At 38.6% G+C, this 20,943-nt stretch overlaps 1 protein-coding gene across 3 annotated transcripts in view; it reads right to left on the reverse strand.

Moving 5' to 3' along the window:
* The window catches only part of MPHOSPH8 (M-phase phosphoprotein 8), a 47,448-nt gene that overhangs the window by 9,854 nt on the left and 16,651 nt on the right, over positions 1-20,943 (reverse strand). For all 3 annotated transcript variants that reach the window (XR_008993233.1, XR_005029791.2, XM_036910184.2), the window contains exons 3-8: positions 8,888-9,706; positions 7,538-7,637; positions 5,418-5,675; positions 2,535-2,660; positions 2,369-2,457; positions 185-325 (exon numbers count right to left, since the gene is read on the reverse strand). Coding sequence is in view for 1 of the 3 variants with exons in the window: in XM_036910184.2 (XP_036766079.2) it covers positions 185-325; positions 2,369-2,457; positions 2,535-2,660; positions 5,418-5,675; positions 7,538-7,637; positions 8,888-9,706 (1,533 nt within the window). In the remaining 2 variants the exon portion in view is untranslated. The remainder of the gene's footprint in view (positions 1-184; positions 326-2,368; positions 2,458-2,534; positions 2,661-5,417; positions 5,676-7,537; positions 7,638-8,887; positions 9,707-20,943) is intronic.

Genomic DNA, 20,943 nt, shown 5'->3' on the forward strand with positions numbered 1-20,943 from the left:
CTTCCCACTACATAAATTACATTGTGAAAATTAAATTACAAAAAGTACTACTGTTGATTAAATAAAGATCCCTTCGTGGTAAGTCACAGATGAACGGAAGTAGGAAATCTTAAAGCTCTTGACTGTGTGGTGGCGACACTTCACAGAAACAGATCCCGGCTCTGTGTGAGGCGGGGCCGCCGACCTTCTCCGCCGCGTGGATGAGCGCCGTGGTCCCGTTCCTCTGCCGGCCGTTCACTTTGGCCCCTTTCCGGATGAGGAGCCGCAGCAGGTCGTCCTGCCCGCCCGCGGCGGCCAGCATCACCAGTGTCATCCCGCTCGAATCCTTCATTGATTTTGGTTAAGGAAAAACATGTCAATGTTTAATCGGAAAAATTTCGGGACTAAGTCTTTTCATTTAGGAGGTTTCAATGTGAAATCACTAAAGTGCATTGACTTAAGCCTGTACTTAGGTTTTCCATTAAAATACCTAACAACCAGAAACCATAAAATTTTACAACTTCCATGTTCTAAAGGCACATCAATGCTGCACATTTATATTCACTTAATTGGTACAAATATATAAAGCCAGAAATGACCACACTATAGGTTCACATGAGCCCATCCCGTTGATGACAATCTCAATGAATCTTGTCTGAATTAGACAAATGCTGGCCTATATAAACCTAACTATTGGGAAGTGAGAGTTTGCTCTAAGGATAAGAAGAAAATTCAGAGTAAGAAAATAGGTTACTGATAATGATTAGTTTCTAAGAGGCAGGATTTGAACAAAGATAATATATGTAAATTATATAATTATTAGCTAAAATATTTTCTATCACTAGTTGAATAAACATTAGAAAACCAACCCATTTATTAAATGCCATTTGATAAAATCAGATTCCAACAATACAGGTTAATTTGCCTAGTCTGAAAATTCACCAGAATTTGCCTGTATAAAAAATCTGAGGAACACAAATCTAAGAGTGATTTCTTTCGGCAGAACCACTTTAGAGAGACTCAAGAAAATCCACTAAAACTGAGATAAGATACTGTAATCACTTCCTCATTTGTTAAGTCTTTTTACCACAAAACATGTTATAGAAAGTTCCATGAAATTACTAGGTTTATTAACAGACAAGCTACATAAGTATTAAAATACAACAAAAGGCATATGATAAAATCCAACATCTATTCCTGATAAAAACTTAAGCAGCTAAAAAAGAAAGTTTAATAAAGGCCATCCACAAGAAAACAGCAGCATGACAGAAACACAGTCTTCCTGCTGAGACCCGTGCAGGTCACAGATGGAGGTGATCATGTCTATCATCACTATTATTCAAAATGTCACCAACTGTACAAGACAAGAGGTGGTACTGGGAAAAAGAAAAAAAAAAAAGCTATTTTCTGGAAGATGATTAAATCCTTTACCCAGAAAAATACAAGGCAAGTAACAAGAGAGTAAGAGAATTTCATATAGTAGAGATCTCCTTCTCCTTTTCTCTCTCTTTCTCTCTCTCTCTCTCTCTCTCTCTCTCTCTCTCTCTCACACACACACACACACACACATACACACATCAACATCTCTGCCAAACACATGTAATAATCAGAAAACCAAATGTAGGGGTAAAAGATCCTACTGATCATAAAATAACTAAAAAAATTAAAAAATATGTAGGAATACACTTAAAGTAAATATGTAAGAACTATATGAAGAAAAAACCCCATAAAACTGCTTAATGGGATAAACATGTTCCTAGATGGAAGACTCAAAATGTAAAAATGTCAGCTGTCAAACTGATCTATATATTTCATGCAATTTTAAAATCAAAATTTCAAATTGTTTTAACACTAATCTCAAAGGATTAAACCTAAAAAATTCACAATGAAAGCAAGAAAACTAAAGAAGAAAATTTAAACACCTTTTCTGAGCAAGACAGTGACACCTAAAAGTCATAAAGGAAAAGACAGATGTGAGCAGCTGAAGATAAAAATCCTCCAAGCAGTGAGATTCCAAAAAAAAACCAAACCGTTTAACAACTAGGAAGAAAGGGTGAAGATGCTGCCACATAAAAAAACCTTAAAAGTCAGTATGAAAAACCACCACCACCCAATATAAGAGGGGCAGTTGATACAGGCGGGGAATGACCCTCAGAACACAACTGGGAACTAAACAGAAGGAGCCATTCTACACAGGCAAACAGAGCACAGCTGAGCCAGATGGCCATTCTAGGGGGCTGGAGTCACAGGAACCCTAATTTTCTACAGTGTTAGCACTTTATAAAGTGAGCATTACTTTTATAATTAAAAAATGAAATAAAAACAATTACTTTAGAAGAGCTACTTTCCATCTTTAATTCATGAGATTGTATTTACAAAGACCTATTACCTCTTGGTCCAGGTTATAGTCTTCATTTGAATTAAGTGCAACCTTCACAGCGATATAATCCCCATTTTTCACAGCATCCCTCAATAAATCTAAAAATGAAAGAAAAGATAAATTAGATTTTATATATCTAGATTCATATCTACGGAGCATAATTCAAACTACTCACTACTTGGAACTGCTTCTGTTGTAGTAAAAGTCTCATCTTCCCCATCAAGATGCTTTTGAAAATCTTCTAATTTCATCCATTCCAACTGCAAGTCCATGCCCAAGCTCAAAATCTGTTGTTTGCCATCTGGAACAGAGAAAAGCCTTATTAATATACATTTTTCTAGACTGTAAGAAAATACAATGCTATTTTGTTAAATTTGTGGTGTCTCAACCAAAACTTTATGTATGCTTTTAGTATGTCATTATGTAACTGAGTCTTCAACTTTTCTTCTGGCAAATAATAAGAACTATCCATATTTAGATGTCATAGTGCTTCAAAGGCATAAAGATAAATAGGTAACCTATTAACTAGTAAAATAGTGAAATATGAATTTTAAATACAAATCAACTACAAAATTAGGTTTAAATAGCTCAAAGAGAGAAATTACAGCGATTCAGTAAGAGCAATCTCTAACATTTTCTCTGTCCATTCTTCCTGATCTACACTGCTTCCAATCTCTGTAAGGACTGTGTAAATCAGACCTGTATGTAAATAAAAGTCATTGCCTATGGATCCTTCCAGACCCGTCCAAACTGCCTTGCACACCACAGAGCAGGAGCCGGCTTCCTCCCTCATGGGCCTGATCCACGGGCTCACGGACTCTGTATGTGGACATGTGCACCCCTTATTGGCAGGGCAATAAAGGAGGTCTGAGTATAAACTCCTTCGGGAGTATTTAAAATGACTGTGCTATTTTAAAAACTGAAAAACATAAATATTTGATGGTATGAGTCAAAGGATTTTCACATAAAATAAATTCCTTAAACTACACAGATAGGCAGCTAACCTTGCCATAGAAATGAAGTTTGTAAATGATGTGCAAATAAACAAAGGAACTTTTCCCAAAGACCTCAACTCCAACCAATACTTCTCTTTGCCACCTCCCCAGGCACGCCATCACAGAGCAGGAAACAGCCTTTGGAGCTACACATCCTGGGTCTATATACCAGCTTCATGTCGGCTGTGGGGCTCTGAGGGAGTCACATTAACGTGCTGTACCTCACTTCCTGAATAACAGTAGTGGTAATGGCCAAGCACCCAACAGTCAGTAAGAAGTGTTACATTATTCACGAGTCATTTTGTTTCTCAGTGTCTTACTGTACTGGGTAGACCTTCGTATAATGTTGAATAAAATGGTGACAGAGGCATCCTTGTATTTATTTAGATTTAAAAGAAATGTTCTCAATGTTTCACCACTACAAAAGATGCTTGCCAGTTTTAATGCTCTTTATGGACCGGGAAAGTTTGCTAGGTTTTGTTCTTTAAAAATAATGTTACTATATCAATTTCTGCTTTACTCACTCAATTCCTAGGGAATACCTAACTTGATCGTAAGCGGTTACATTTTAACACAAGGCTACATTCTATTTGCTAACATTTTGTTTGAGATTTTTACATCTGAGCTTATGAGTGAGCCTGGCTTTTCATTTTCCTTAGTCATATAGTTTTTGTCTGGTTTTGATAGTGAAGTTGGAACAGGCTCACAGAATAAGTTAGCATTGTACATTTTTAGGAAGACCTTTTTATAAGTTTGGCAAATTTTTGCATATGAAACCATCTGTGCCTGGTGTTCCATCTGTAAAGCTATTTTAAATTACTATTTCACATTCTTTAATAGTTTTAAGGGTATTCAATTCTTTTATTGTTTTAACCTGGACATAATCTATAATCATGTTTCTTTCTCCACTGGAAATATTGTTGAAGTTTTCATTCCTTTTTCCCTTAACCAACAGTACCTGAGGCTTGTCTATTCTATTGGTCTTTCCAATGAACTAATTTCTGATTTTATTGCTATTCTACTCTTGTAGGTCATCACTGAGAGGACATGGCTGCTGGACCTACTACCAGGACTTGGGCAACTGGAGGATCCCCACCCTTGCCCCTATCCTTGGAGGTCTATGTTCTGCCCACCGATCTCACAATTGGAACCTTTTCAAGGACACATTCTTCAGAAAGCAAGGTGTTGCTGAGACCACCTGGACTGATTTTGTGACTGAGTTCTATTGTTCTATTGAAGCCTCCAGAGAAACTTTGAAGACTCTGGCAGGCAGCTGCAGAGATCTACTGGTTTTGTGGCCACCGAGACAAGCCTTGTATGTAAGTTCCCTTGCCACCTACCAGTGTAGAGGGGTCTGCTTATTTCTTCAGTCTCTCCCTGCCCTCCTTGTATGGGGGCCAGTTCAGATTTCACCTGAGAATCTCCCAAGACTGTGAACCAACACCTACTGCCTGTTCTTTATTGCCTGGTTTCCCAATGGCAGTGCCGTTCTGGGCGTTAGCCCTCTAGGCAACCCACTTCCCCACTTTGTTTATTCTGTCCTAGTTATATAAACAAACATATGCATCTTTTTATTACTCCTCCCACAGCTCCCACCATACACGGTCCTTCCCCTTCTCAGATACTTGTAAAGTCCTCAGGATAGCATTTACAATTTAGTAAATTGTAATTTAGTAAATAGTACTATTTAGTAAATGTTACTGCAAAGTTAAAAGGCCAGAATACAAATGAGTCCATATTTCAGAGTTTTCTGCAAGAAATCTAATAAGATATATAATCAGACAGCTTGGCAAGACTGGGTAAGGTAGAAAACCAGAAACTTTTATAATTTTAAATGTGCTGAGCATATTATAGGGGCTCAGAAATATTTGCTTTATCAATTTAGAAATAACAGAATGACCTAATCTTTGATATAAAAAATCAGTCATTTAGGACATTCAAATAAAATGTTCTTCTCCATTACTTTCTGAGATCAGAATTGCAGTGGGAAAGAAGAATGGGTGAGAGAAACGGCTGGCACACTACCTGAGAGAATGGTGCAGAATGAACGCCTACATGCTCACCGGAATTCTCATCCGCATGGCGCACACCGTCCGGACCCTCTTCATCACCTTCTGCAGCTATGTACACCCAGGTGTCAGTTTCATCTCTAGTATTTCTCCTTTCTTTAAGCAATAGCTTGTTTTCCTTGGTTTTGTGATCTTCTGTGATTTTACCATCGAGTGGTATTTCTTCTCTTTTCCGATTATTCTCAGGAAAATCATTTTTTTCTTCTGGAGTTAACTTAAATAAATCAAATGCATTTCTGATTTCCTTAAATGCTGGTAAAAAAAAAAAACCTGTAATATGAGTCATGAATTTCTACTGCAATCAAAAGAAATCTGAGTATTGAAGAAACAGATTCTTTCTTAATTTTTAAGAATATCTGCCTTTGTTATAAAGCATGATCAGAATTACTACCAAAGCCATGGAGTTGTTTCAGTTTGTCTTTCTATTGGCTGCTCAATATTTAAAAAGGGTGTGGATTGATTTAATCCAGTATTTTGGCGTTCTCCCAGCTTTAACTAAGGCCCACTGAAGATGGTGCACCTCAGGATAATGTGAGCCATGCCACCAACCGACCTTCTGCTGACACAGCTGCCGGCAACTGTCCTGAAGCTGACCGGGTGCAAAAACGACCGCTGATGGTGAGTGGGGAAAGGACAGGCTCTAACACACTGGCCATGCACCTGATGCCTCTGAAAATCCACTCAGCTTTTAACTAAAGATAAAGCTGCAGAGGACTGGCAAAGCACTAGATCTAACAGAACTACTCAAAGAAAGGTAGAACCCAACAAGGTTAGGAAAAACTCTATTATAAACTCTGGGTACACAGCAGATAGACTTCAGCAGGGGATACTGAAAATCACACTCTCAGTATCACCACCATGAATGGAATGAATGTAGTCTGACTATATGTTCACAGTACAGCCGACTTACAGACACTGAGACATGCCTAGTGGTTACCAAGGGGAGAGCTTGGGGCGGGTGGGCGTGGGGGATAAAGAGGCACAGTAATTCACAATCACAATGTAAGCTGGTCACAGGGACAGCAGTACAGCATGGAGAAAATAGTCAATGATTCTGTAACACCTTTCTACGTTGACAGCACCTGGACTAGAGGGGGGTGAGGACTTAATAATGTGTGTAACTGCTGAACCACTATGTTGTACATCTGAAACCAATACAAGATTGTGTATCAACAATACCTGAATAAAAAAAATAAATAAAGACTGTATGTCACAGTAAAAAAGTACCTGGAATTGATGTGTAAGATACTAGGAGGAAGAAAATCTCAATCAGCTCCAGTGTTACAGTATTTTGAATCTCCAATCACTTTTTGAGGAATACCAAATTGATACAGTCCTTAAATTATAGTCACTTTATGCATGACCCATTGAAATGATTGCTCTTCCTATCTTCCATTACCCTTCCCCTTGCTGCTGAATCCCAGCTTAGGCTTAGAATCAAAATCTACTTTTAATATTATCTCAGATACATGAAGCTTTGGGGAGAAAACCCAGGGGAAATTCTCCGTGTCTTAGAATCATGCTTCCATGACTCTAGCTCTGCTCCCACGAGAACACGTGTCCAAGTACTTCTGGTACATGAACTAAAATATCCACTAGGGCTTGGAACACTGTAATGGCGACTGCTTTTATCAAGTACATGTTCTAGTAGTGATGTGTGTTACGGATTCTCAGTTATGGTACATGCTGATGTGATACAGAATGTATCTTGAATATCATATTTATACAAAGGACATGGAGCTAAATACAATGAACATACCAAACAGGTGTTAGTCTCATTTGCATCCACTATAAGGAGAGACATTCACTTTTCTGCCTTAACTAATTTCCTGTCTCTGGGCTTCTAATGTGCTCCATCATCATACTCCAAAGGACAAAAGAACAAGGTGAACAGAAGAGAAAAAAATTAATTCCAGAAAAAGTGTATATTGTTATGTAATAAACTAAGGTGAACGGTTAAACAAAGCTAGCAGAGGGTTCTGAATTCCCCAGTGATGACATTTTGCAGTTCTGTGACACCACATGTTAAAAAAGAGATTGTCCTCATAGTAAACTTGCTCCTGTGTATAAACGACAGGGATGTTAAACGGTTAAATGTCAGCACGCACACTCACTCTTTAATCCCTTTGGCTCTTTTTGGCCTCTCTCTTCCTTATCCAAATCATACCTTTTCTGGTATTTTTCTTTGGGTTCATTTTTCTTAGTCTCCTTCTCCTGAAAGAGACACATGTAAGACACAGAGCAAGAACAGAGAGCGGACACTGTCCTGTGATAGCCCCGAGGTCATGAGGGTCGCAGTCTGCGTCCTACTGCACAGGATACCCACACTGACCTTTTTTCACACTGACTGCTTCCTCAATTGAGATTATTATCCTGCAACCACGGTAACACAAAATATCAAATTCAAAACCCAATACCAGTTTCCTTCCAAAAAATATTCACCTATAGTCCTATTAACCAAACATAGCTATATTTGTATCTCCACATTCTCCCTTCTGATCTTTGTATTTTACATGGGTAATATTGTTGTTTAAAATTCATTTATCTTTACACTGCACAGAAATTTTTACATGACTTTATTCATATACATATATATATAGTTTTCTTCACCATTAACAGTTTGTAAACTTTTCTATTTTTACTGCATTGAACTCATGACTAATATTTCAATGGATATGTAACAGACCCAAGATGATACTTAACATTCTCTTAACCATTTCTCTCATGGCTACATAGTTAGACTGGTATTTTAGTGACGATAACAACATGGCCAGAAATATCTTTGTATACATAACTTTCCCCTCCCCTTTAAATGATATCTTTAAGATAAATCCACAAAACAGGGAGTAATGGAGGGGAAAAAAAATCGCCTTTTTTATAGCCCTTGATAAATATTGCATATATGCATACCTTCACTATGTGTGAAATGTTTCCATTTTGAAAAACCAGATGAAGATAATTTTGATAATAATGGGATAAACTATTAAATACATTTTTGTAAGGATTAAAAGATCTATAATGTTAGTGTCATCTATATACCATTATTTAAATTAAAAAGTGATATATTCTTAAGACAAAGGGGGAAAATATCAAGCAGGATAGAAAAGCTAATAAAATAAGCTGATGAAGCTATAAGCTTTACTACATAGTTCTACATGTCATGTTGAGTACCTCTAAAAAAGTCCTGAATTGTTCACAAATGAGCCCTCAATTTTCCAACTGTAGTTAGTCTAAAAGAAAGCAAGACTGAAGACTAGGAGATAAGGTGGGGAGGTCCAAAAACTGGATCGCCCTCAGTATCTGTAAGTGCCAATTACTGGCCACACATTAACTTACTACTGATCGAAAAAGTATTCTCACAGTTCCTCTCACCATTTCCTCTTCACGGCCCGTCTCCGGAGCGCGCGTGCGTGATGGAGCTCTGGGTACCGAGGGGCTGTGCCTGTCCCCCCACCAGCACTCACCTCCCCGGCCACCTCAGGGGGCCTGGTGCTCCTCAGTGTCAGGGCAGGAGCGGGTGTAGGCCTGTCTGACTCTTCAGTGTCTTTGCCTCTGTCTTGACGTCTTCGCTTTTTACGTCTGTTTTTCCTCTTTAGAAAAGGGTGCTTGTTTTCCAGCTTTTTGCTCCCCTTCAGTTCCTCAGTCTTCTGCAGTCTTTTATTCCGCTTTGCTTTGACATCAGCGTCCTCATCAGTGCTGACAGCGCCATCTAACTGTTTGTCAGAAATACTATCCTGCCCTGCATCTTGCCCGGCTTTATCTTTGACACTTTTCATCTTTTGTTTCTCTTCTCTGTTGTCAGACTGTAAGTCTTCACTGTCATCTTCCTGGAAAGGAGAATCATTAAGTACACTTGACTCAGATTCCCACTGAGATTCAACACATTTTTCCTTCTTAGTTTTTCTGTTTTCTTTGGAATCTTCTCTTCTTTTAGTCTTTAAATCTCTTATTCCACCCTTTTTAACTTTGTTTAATTGCTTTGTTTCTTTTGTATCACCTTTTTTGGGCTTTTTGGGTTCCTTTAATTCTTCTTTGGTTTCCAAAATTCTTTTCTTTGTCCTTAAATCAGAAACTAAACTTTCAGAGGAGATCTCCAGGTCTGGTTTGGATTTATCTTTTACTTTCCCAGTCTTTGTTCTTTTCTTTTTCAGATCACCTGGGCTTTTCCCGTCCCTATGCCTTAATTTTTTCTTCTTCTTCTTTGGAGACACATCTTCTTTTGTCTCACTTTGCTGATCACTATCAGAGTTTGTCTCAAATATGTCATTATTTAAGGATAGTCTCTATAAGATATAAAGATTTAAATACACATTAACATAGTAATTTAAAAGGTTTTGAAAAGTAGTACAAATGAAATCTTGTGGAAATATTTCTTTCCCCAAAGCAGTTTCTCAACTCTTTAAAATTACTTACCTAAATTGAAGTTGTATAATATTACTTATACCTGTGATTTAGTAAATAGGTCTTGGTAGTGATGATAAGCATCACTTTAAGAAAGCAGATAAACAGAGGTACGGGAAAAATGTGAGCACTGCTGGGGGTCCCAAACCAAGCAGAAGTGAACAGCAACAGGCTCATGAAGTGGGTTGCATGATTTGAACTTCAAAATGTCCAAAAACACGAAGGAAGTAATTTGTACAGACTTTCTTGGTTCTCAACAAAGTAGTTCCCAATCCAAACACCCAGGTTTTTTTTTAAGACTTTGGATCCTACAACATTTAAATGTGCTGTTATGTTTCAGTTATATATGTAGAATGAACAAGACTGCACAAATCTTACTTCCCAATTGATTTGATGTTACATAATTTGAAACAGTTCCTATGGAAAATACTACTTTCTTATAAAAAAAAACAAACTTAAGAATAAAGTATCTGTATAAACACAAAACCACTATGCCAATTATTTTAAGTTCTCATTTACCCAAAATTCTCTTCTAAATGACTTGGGCGGGGACAAAGAGAGGGAAAATAAAGGTGTGCTTTAAAGTTTTCCCTCCAGTGCCTAAGAAGTAAATGCCACTGAGGTCAGTGAGATGGTAGGAATGTGACGATGCTGGCATGACTTTCTGAACTCTCCACAGGAACTAGCCCATGTTCCCTGCTCCAGGACTTCCAATGATGAAGCCCCACAAAGCGCAGGAACTGCTGAGATCAGATTCCAAATCAGGTAGAAAAGGGAAAACAGAAACAAAGAGAAGATTCAGAAAGAAGTGTTCGTGTGTGCAGACTGAAGCCAGAGCCAGAAAAAAAATCCCCTAAGTCTAGGACCATGTTTTTTAACCTCTTATAAAAATAATAAAGGAGGCTGCTCAGGAGTCATAAAGCTAAAAAGATTATCTTGTTCTCCTCTCCTGCCTTTTAAAATTTCATAGAAAGATATTTCTTATGAATATCTAAACTATCCTGAAAACAACAAAAGCATGCCAGAAAGACATGCCCACAGTACAAGAGGGAAAATATACAAAAATTTTAGAGGCATCAGTCAGAAAGACCAAGCCACTTAAAAGAGAAAGAAACTCAGATTACTCATCAAAAGCAGTATTTTATGCCAGATGACAATAGAATAAGATGTTAAGATATTCAAGAAAAAAATGTGAGCCAAGGAATTTATATCCAGTCAAACTGGCTTTCAAGTACAAAGGCTTGAAACTGTTATGAAATAAAAGAGCTCTGGAATATCGTTCTCAAAAGTCCTTTCTACTACAGACTTGGTTCTAAAACCTTAGTGTGCATGAGTATACTGGAGGGCTTACCAAAACACCGATAGCTAGTCCCCACCCAACCGGGTGCACCCCTGACCTGAAACTGCATTTCTAACACCTTCCCAGATGAGGTAACTGAGGCTTCTGGCCTGGAGTCCACCACTGGACTAGAGAATAGCTTCAGCTAACCAAAAATGACTGGACAGACATCAAAGGATGGACAGGTAGAAAGCATTAAATAGACATGTGCTTTCAGAATTAAGACTGAATAATGGTTATGATAGTATGGTATGTAGTAACTAAATGCTCTGATAATATTCAGTGCACCTATCAAAATAATGGGGAGGGAGTGTTGATTCTGCATGACTCCTTAGAATTATATTATTCTAAGCATAATATTCTGCATGACTCTTAGAATTATAAACTAGTAGTAAAAAGACAACTTCAAATTAGATATGGAGGGGGAGGGAAGGCAGGGAGAAAACTGGTGCTAATTAAACAAATGAATCTGTTTTTTAAATTGGTAACAAAACCACAGAGAGGAAAAAAAATAATCCAAGTAACTGTTGGAACACTAAACATCCTTAGTGAGTATCCTGTAAGGACAAAAGAATTGCAAATAAACTAAGAATCTCACAGTAGAGAGGGTGTAGCAAATCTAAACTTATTTCTAATTATGGTAGGCTATGAGCACATGCAATGTTAATGGAACCCAGAGTTCTCATGTTGGAAAAGGATGTAGGAGTCAGGGCCAGTGAAAATGGCAGAAAGACCTTGAGGCGATGGACTGAAATTAATGAGTTTATGATTTAAAACAAGCATACTTTTTCCTTTACTTCTGTCCACTTTAAGGGCCTAGATATAATAATGCCCCCTAGCAGTAAGTAATCTTGGTTTCTAAATCCTACTCCCCTGTAAAAACAACTGGGATTCCCTGGAGAAATGGTTGATGCCAGGGTGGAGCAGGAAAGTATATAGTCACGCTGGAACACCTGTTGCCATAAGGCAATTATGTGAGCAAAACAGAGAGTGAGACATCAAAAGGACACAGGTGTCCTGAAAAGGCTCCTCCTAGACAAATTTGGAACTGTTTTAGCATTAACAGGAATAACAACAGTAAGGATTGAACACGTTGAATAAAAAGATTAAAGTGTGTATGATACTAAAAAAATTTAAGGGGGAAGGAGCTGCTCTTTATACTATACAAACTGAAAAATATTGAACAGTTAGAAAAACCAGTATTCTGCAATCACCACAGCAATAATAATTAAAGCAAGAGTCATCAAAGTATTTTAAAATCATAGGGTTGAGAGGTTGTTGGGGAACAAGAGCTTCTCAGTCTCAATGAGTACTTACTGGATTATTTATTATCAGATTACTTATTTTAAAAGGGAAAGAGTTTCTTTCTTTGAAAAGGGAGAAAAAATAACGGGCTTCACTTTAGCATCTAATTATAATTTAACGGAGCGGTAAGGGAGCCATCATGTATCTCCGGATGTAATGTACATTACCTATATAATACATCTGCCAGAGTATTTACACTGAATCTGATCAGGAGGAAACAAATCATGTAATTCTAATTAAAACTAAAAAACATAGCTTGTGATTTGACATTAATCAGCATTCACCTAATTCAAATTTGAAGAAAACTTTCAACGAAACAACTTGGAAAGAAAAGAGGGGAAGCAAACTCCACAGTCCAGGCAGGTTTATTGCTAAAACTGAGAGGGACCCCTGCTCTGGCCAGCAAGACAAATAAGATGTCTCCTACAGGCTAAGAGGCTTTATATGGCCAGGTTTCTGGCGGGCTTTTTGAGGGGCGGGTTTAGGGTAAAGGTGGGCTTGTGGCTTGCTGACGTGTCCTCTGGGGGATGCTTGTAGCCCAGGTAAGATGAAACCTAGGTCTCTTTGAGATGGTGGGTGGGCTTATTCAAAAAGGTGGTACTCCTGTCCAGGCTCTATCACAACTAACTGGCCTGACCTCCTAGAAAAGGGTCCATATCCCGAAAGACAATAAAAGGGTTGGCAAAAGGCTGTGCACTGTTTCAGACGAAGAAAACTGGAAAGACACAGCACTAAATGCACTGCAGGACAGACAGCAGTGAAGGGCATTCTAGGACAAACTAGCAAAGTCCAGATGAATGGTGCTAGTTTAATAGTAGCAGCTGCTTATTAGATGGCAGGACTGCTGATGTCCACCACTGAAATGTCACACTGATGAATTTAAATGTCCTGAGTGTGATGATGCAGGACAGCCTCTCTGTTGCTAGGAAGTCCGAGTGGAGGAATGCAAGGAAAGTCTGCAGCTTGCTCCAGGGCTGGGGCTGTCATCTCCCGACCCTAAAGTCACCCCTTTGCCTCAAGGAAGGCCTGCAGAAGAGCACTTAATGACTCCTACTTGCCCCACTTTCCCTCAATCTTAATGATTTCCATCCTCTTGAAAATCATTTTGCTAAAGACTGGTGTGCTGACCTCCTGAATAGCCTGTTTTTACTTAAATTTTCTACACTGGTAAAAGGGAAAAGGAGGGGGAAAAATAGGAAGAATAAATTTAATCTTGCTAGGCATATGACTAATACTGTTAGGAATGTAAAGTAGAAAGACAGACATGAACAGCTGGGGAAAGGAAAGATGTTAAAAAAAAACCAGAACTGCCCAAACTCAGCCCAGGTAGGGAGTCCCACAGGAAGACACAAAGGCTTTTCAGGGAGGTGACTTCTTGCCTATTCAGACCAGGCCTGACCTGTTCCAAACGGGTCCGGTCCCAACGCAGGGGCAAGGGACCAAAACTAAGAACCACTGAACCACATCCCCTCATAATCTCATTAAAATTGCGGTTTTGCCTGCACCCCCATGGATTTTTCTGTGTGCAATCTGGAAAAAGACATGCACACCAAGAGGAATGGGTGTAGAACTAGAGCTGTCAATTAAATGACCTCACCCTCTCACTCTAAGGAAGTGTCCCAGCTAGGTGGAGACAAACCTTCCCCTAAAAGTCCCGGGGCCTTTGCCTTGACTCTGGCCCGCTCCCATCTTCGAATGTATTCAAATAATACTTTCATTCTGCTTGGCTACTGCGTCTCTGCCTTTCCATTCTTTGTTGCAACAGGGACAAGGACCAAGACTGACTTCAATCCATAAGAGTATTACTTCAAAAAAACTTTAAACTAGAATCATAAAACTCTAAATTTTTTCAAAACACTTATAATTTTTACTTGGAACATAGTAGTAAGAACCACTATCCTGCATATGCCTCCAATTCCCCAGTCACTTCAATCTCTGGCCCAATCTTTTCATCTCAGACCCAGATTTCCAAAAGAAGACTGGACATCTTCACTTGGATGATGCAGGGGCCAAGGGCAGGCTGCCCCCAGATGTGTCACTGTGACATGAATTAGTTCAAAGTTGAAAACAAGGCCCAAAAGCCAGAGAAACTGACCTCTCCCACCCCCACCCCACATGCACAAAAAGAATCTTAGAGGACCTGCTCCAGGAAAAGAGCTATCTTCTTAGCTACATCAAAGTGTAAAGTGGGTGTGATAGAAAGGGAGGGATGTGGTTTAGTCATCTGTTAAAACTCCTCTCTGAGGGGGCGGGGCACAGGAGGGCTGTGCAACACAGAAGACAAGTAGTGATTCTATAGCACCTTACTACCTGATGGACAGCGACTACAATGGGGTATGTGGGGGAGGAGGGGCTTGATGACGGGGGGGGGGGGGGGGGGGAGTCTAGTAACCATAACGTTGCTCATGTATTTGTAGATTAATGATACCAAAAAAAAAAATTCCTCTCTGTGCCCCACTGTTTCCATGTGGCCCCATAAACGTTTGTTTACTGAACATTTACTCTTTCATATTCTTGAAATGTGAAATCGCTTCCATTTCTTTTCAAGTCTCAGACCCCTCTCCACTTCTCTTGGTTCAGGATGATGTATCTCGTTCTCCCTGTCTTTGGAATCCTTGCCTACGGCATCTATGTAATTTAACTGTTTTTTTTCTCCTGTTAATTTGTCTCATGTCAATGTGATTCTTAAACCAGTTCGAAGAACCTCAAGGGGTAGAGGGAATTTCTTCCTCCCCAACAATGACAAGTAAGTAACTAAAATCTGATGTGTTTAAAACTGGACTTGTTTCCTAAGTAACACCACCATTTACATAGGTTCCCACACCAGTCGTCTTAATTATCTGTGACACCACTTTCCTTGCCACTACATCCTGCAGGATGTGGAATCAATTCCCCACTCTATTTGACCTTAATCCAGCTCTTAACCTCTTCCCGCCAGCAGTCTCTCCCCATTTCAGAATCATGACCACAGTGTCTCAAGAATCACCTTCCTGCTAATAAAGGCAGAAGTGTGGGGAAAATGGAACTTTTGGATCAGGATTCCCCCTGGCCTTAACAGTGCCCACTGTGTATGATAAGAGCCTGTCTGCACATTTACGTTTACCCTCAACAGAGCCACTGGTCAGTCATGGGAGTACTGGCCCAGGGGAGGTCTCCCCTCTCAGTTCCTGATACATAACTGGTCAGGCATCTGGCCAGTCACCAGAGACCCTCCCACAGAGTGCCTCCTAGGGCTAGAGCAGGTGGGAGTGCACCCCTGGTGCTCCTGGAGATAAGCCTAAGTGTGGGAGCAGGGAGCTTGGACAGCAGAGACTGAGGAGAGACTGAGACCTACTGCCAGGGAGAACAAATCCCGCAATTTCCACCTTCTTGCCCTTGCCTTTCTTTGATTTCATCAAATGCACAGGTAACTTGCCTTGGGCCAGGAACCCTCTCTTGCCGGAAATACACAGAAGGAATGACAGAATTAGAAAATCACTATTTTCCAACATCTAATGAAATAATAGTTCTAGGCAATGATCATCAATAACTCTTAAAACCCAAACATGAAATGTTAAGCTTTCCAGTTATGGATCAGACTGAAAACACCCAATCTCAATGATCATATCAACCTCATTTTAAGTGAGTCAACTCAACACAACATGCTTTCTCTGTGCTGCAACAGGGAGGCACACCAGCACTTATGGACTATTCCTGCAAAAGACAAAACAAAACAAAACACCTGAATATACTCATGCTTCTGTATCTAGCTATCAGTTTATAGGAATATGGGGGATAAAAGTACATGTTAAAAGACAACCATGCACTGAGCCAAATATAGAATATGGGAAATTCTCTAGAAGAAAAGACCTGGTTTCTTCATCAAATAAACAACAAGGGGAAAAGGGGAGGTCAGGATAAGAAACTGTTACAGATTAAGAGAGATTTTTGAGATTATCAATGATATACAATGTGACATACAGTTTGAAAAAGACCTCTTTCAAATCCCATTTCAATCATATCACCAAAAAGACATGTTTTGGTTGTTTTGGTTTTTTTTGAGACAACTGGGAAAACCAAACATACTGTTAGAAGATACTAAGAACTAAGTGTAAACTTTTTATTTTGGAATGATAACAGTATGGTGATGTTCCAGCAATTGCTTTATCTACTAAAGCATTTTAGGGTGAAGTGATGTGACATAGGGTTTCCTTTAAAATAGTCCAGCAAATAAAAATCAGGAGGGAACATTTGGAAGAAAAAGAACGGTCATGTATCAGTAATAATTGATAACTGGGTGATGAATCCTAGTCTCGTCATACTGCCTCTCTCTATTGCCGTATCTTTGAACTTTCCTTAATAAAAGTCTTTAAACATCATCTTTCTAAAAAATAAATCTGACCATAATTTCCCTCAAAACTTCTGCAGGTCTCTCTACTGCCTGGATGGTTATGTTTCAACTCAGCTGCATGCAGATTCCTCCCCACCATCACTCCCATGCTTCTCCCCAGGGAGCTCCGTAACACCGCTCACTGTTCCCAAATGCCCTGTGCTTTTGCATGACTCTCTTCGCATCTGCCTCCCCTCCTAAGATCCCCTGAATTCCTCATCTTCTGGGCTTAGGTGAAATGATGAATCCTTTGTAACAGAACTTTTATGCTTATGTTAGGAAGCTAGTCACTCCTTCCTGCTTGATTTTTCCACTGCAAACAGCCACCTGACAATGTTTCTCACTCTGCATTTTAGTTTCCTGTCTGCCTCAGCCTGCCCTTCACTGTACTGTGAGTTCTTTGAAGATGGGGATACATTTAATTCTTCTTTGTATGCCTAGTGACTGTCACACTAAAACTGGAGTTTCTGAATGAAAGAACATGAAATAATTAGTAAACAAGAAGCTGGAGCTTTCCATTTTTTTCAGGTAAAACAACTTAAAACAATTCCAAATGCTGAAAATTCTAATTGTATAAACAAAAAAGATCCTCCATGGGGGTTTCCACTCATCACACTGTAAAAGTGAGTCTCTAAACCAACTAGTGTGTTGTCTTCTCACTCACACACCCTTCCTGCACCTTGTTTATTGCCTTTGCTTTGTCTGTCACCCAGCAATGCTCCCTGCCCCATTTGATGGCTGCCACAGCTGTCACTACACAGGGTGGGAGGGTCACCTGGAAGCTCTGAGTCTTTCTAATTCTTAGTCATCTGGGAAGAGCTCTAATGCTGGCTCCTTAGCAAATAACTTTGAAGAAAAGCTTTTTCTTTGTCATTAGACTATCCTATCCCCCAAGGCAGTTACAACATGTAGGTTTTTAATATAAAACAGGTTGATACGAATAGATTAAAATATAGAAGTTGGACTTTAGGCATCAAAATACTATGAAATAATTACTTAGCTGTGTTTTAAATGAATAGGTACGTTAGTTTTATCTGGGTGATCCAGCCCTGGAATACTTGGCAGATACAACGAACTTAGGATATAAAAATTAGATACCATCTGATGAACAGTTTATTATTTGCCACCAGACAAGAAGCATTAAATGACAGAAAGGAGTCAGTGATAATTTTAAAGATAACTATAAAGTAATCACAACAAAGAATTATAATCACACATACCACAAGTCAGAGTACTTTTAGTACCCTAGCTATCTGTTGTCTTATTCATTTTAATAGTCTCAGAGGTAAAATAAACATTTATTATCCAAATCAGGACAACTCTAAAAATCAAATGGGGATCTATTAATAATTAGAGCCAGTCAAAAGGCATAAACTGGGGCTGACTCAAGCAAATCAAGATATAACCACCTACTCTATTTACATACATGATCTTCATGCTGTTCAGTAACACTGTATGCAATTTGTGATGACAAAGAAATGGTGCTGCATTTGTGAAACATATAACATACACAAACCCCAATGTCACCTTTGGGAACAAGACCTTTTCAGCAGTGCAGCCACTGCTCAAAGCACTACTGGAAGTGTACTCTTGCACTGTCAGAACTCTTATCATAATGTGAGTACTATTTTGAGCAAAAAAGGAGGTGTCACTAGAAACTACTTTCTTGCATGACCTTAAAAGTACTTATGAAGACAATTTAGAAGAAAAAATTTAAAACCTTTTTGGGCATGGCACTATTAGAATAAATGTTTACTTCACAAAATGTACATGCTTACAAATAATGTGTATCTGGGTGTGCAAATACTAATTCCTTTTACATTAAAAGAGTATATATATATATTATTTTATAGCCACACTTTAACAAACTAAACAAATATTTCAAAAAGTTATCCCTAAGGAACAACCTAAGACAGGCACAGTCGCAGGGGGGCCATCAGGTGAGAAATTGGGGATCAACAGAGGTGAGGCTTAGAACCTCACCCCCCCTGTTTTGAGAGAAATCTTCTGCATCCGTGGATGTTTTGTTGCCCTTGTCTAGCTTGGATTAATACTTGGTCTATAGGTACACACCTGATCATCTACATTTGCCCTCTTACAGCACTAAACTATGCTTCCTACCTTTATCTTGCACCTACCTACCACTTAAGCATTTTATTAAAACAAAATAATAATAATAAGGGAGAAATGTGGGATTCACATATAAATCAAGTATAAAAATCAAACGAAAGGCTTCTCTCTCACTTACCAACTTAACATTTCCCTGTATGGCCCCGGAAGATGACTGGTTAGCCAGAGACGGGTAAGATTCCTCAAGGGAGGAACAACCTAAGACAGGCACAGTCGCAGGGGGGTCATCAGGTGAGAAATTGGGGATCAACAGAGGTGAGGCTTAGAACCTCACCCCCCCTGTTCTGAGAGAAATCTTCTGCATATGTGGATGTTTTATTGCCCTTGTCTAGCTTGGATTAACACATAGTCTACAGGCACACACCTGATCATCTACATTTGCTCTCTTACAACACTAAACTATGTTTTCTACCTTTATGTTGTATCTACCTACCACTTCAGCATCTTATTAAAAATAATAAAGAGAGAAATGTGGTATCCACATATAAATCAAGTATAAAAATCAAATGTGTATTCATATTTGAACTGACTGTTTATAGTTCATAATGCATGAGCAAAACCAAAAGTTTCTGTGATGACTGCCCTTGTACTGTTCACCATGTAACTTATTCACTATGTAAGAATTTGTTCTCCATGTAAGAACTTGTTCGTTATGCTTCAGAAGATTGGAGACTGACGAAAATTAGGCTTGGGGTGGATTAATGATTGTGCATTGAGCATTGACTCCCCTATACAGAATTTTATTGTTGTTAACAACCATTTGATCAATAAATATGAGAGATGCCCTAACAACAACAACCAAGAAAAAGTACACACTTCCAATTGTAAAATAGATAAGCAACCGGGATGTAATGTATAGCATAAGGAATATAGTCAAAATATTGTAACAACTTGGTATGGTGATAGCTGGTACTTAGAATTATCATGTATATAAATGTTGAATCACTGTGTTGTACACCTGAAACTAATGTAATGTAATACTGTGTGTCAACTACCCTTCAATAAAAAATAATTATCTAAAAAAAAAAAAAAAAAAAAAAAAATCAAACGAATAATCATATTTGACCTGATTGTTTATAGTTCATGATGCGTGAGCAAAACCGAAAGTTTCTGTGATACGACTGCCCTTGCACTGTTCACCATGTAAGAACTTACTCACTATGTAAGAATTTGTTCACCATGTAAGAAGTTGTCCGTTATGCTTCAGAAGATTGGAGACTGTTGAAAATTAGACTTAGGGTTGATTACTGATTGTGCATTGAGTCCCTATACAGAATTTTATTGTTGTTAACAACCATATGATCAATAAATATGAGAGATGCCCTCTCAAAAAAAAAAAGTTATCCCTAAAAAAAGCTACCTCCACACAAACACTAAAAGCAAAGTTATCTCTTATTATGAGATACACAGGTTATTGTTTCATAATTTTAAAAAAAACTGTTCGCTGCCAACAATATATATGATAAAAAATCATTTAAAAACAAAGGCAGAGTTTTTGGTAACCACGAATCTAAAGCCTGCAATGGCAATAAGTACATACCTATCGATAATCACCCTAAATGTAAATGGCTGAATGCACCAATCAAAAGACCCAGAGTCACTGATAGAATAAAAAAGCAAGACCCATCTATATGCTGCCTACAAGAAGACTCACTTCAAACCCAAAGACATACACAGACTAAAAGTCAAGGGATGGAAAAAAAAGATATTTCATGCAAACAATAGGGAGAAAAAAGCAGGTTACAGTACTTGTATCAGACAAAATAGACTTAAAAACAAAGAAAGTAACAAGAGACAAAGGACATTACATAATAATAAAGGGGTCAGTCCAACAAGGGGACATAACATTATAAATATATATGCACCCAACACAGGAGCACCAACATATGTTAAACAAATACTGACATACAAGACCCTCTATGTTTACTGAAAACAAAACAGAATGAAACCACCCACAAAACCCACAAAGGCAGCAG

This window comes from Manis pentadactyla, chromosome 2 (assembly GCF_030020395.1).
Source record: "Manis pentadactyla isolate mManPen7 chromosome 2, mManPen7.hap1, whole genome shotgun sequence".
Classification (NCBI taxonomy): Eukaryota; Metazoa; Chordata; class Mammalia; order Pholidota; family Manidae; genus Manis; species Manis pentadactyla.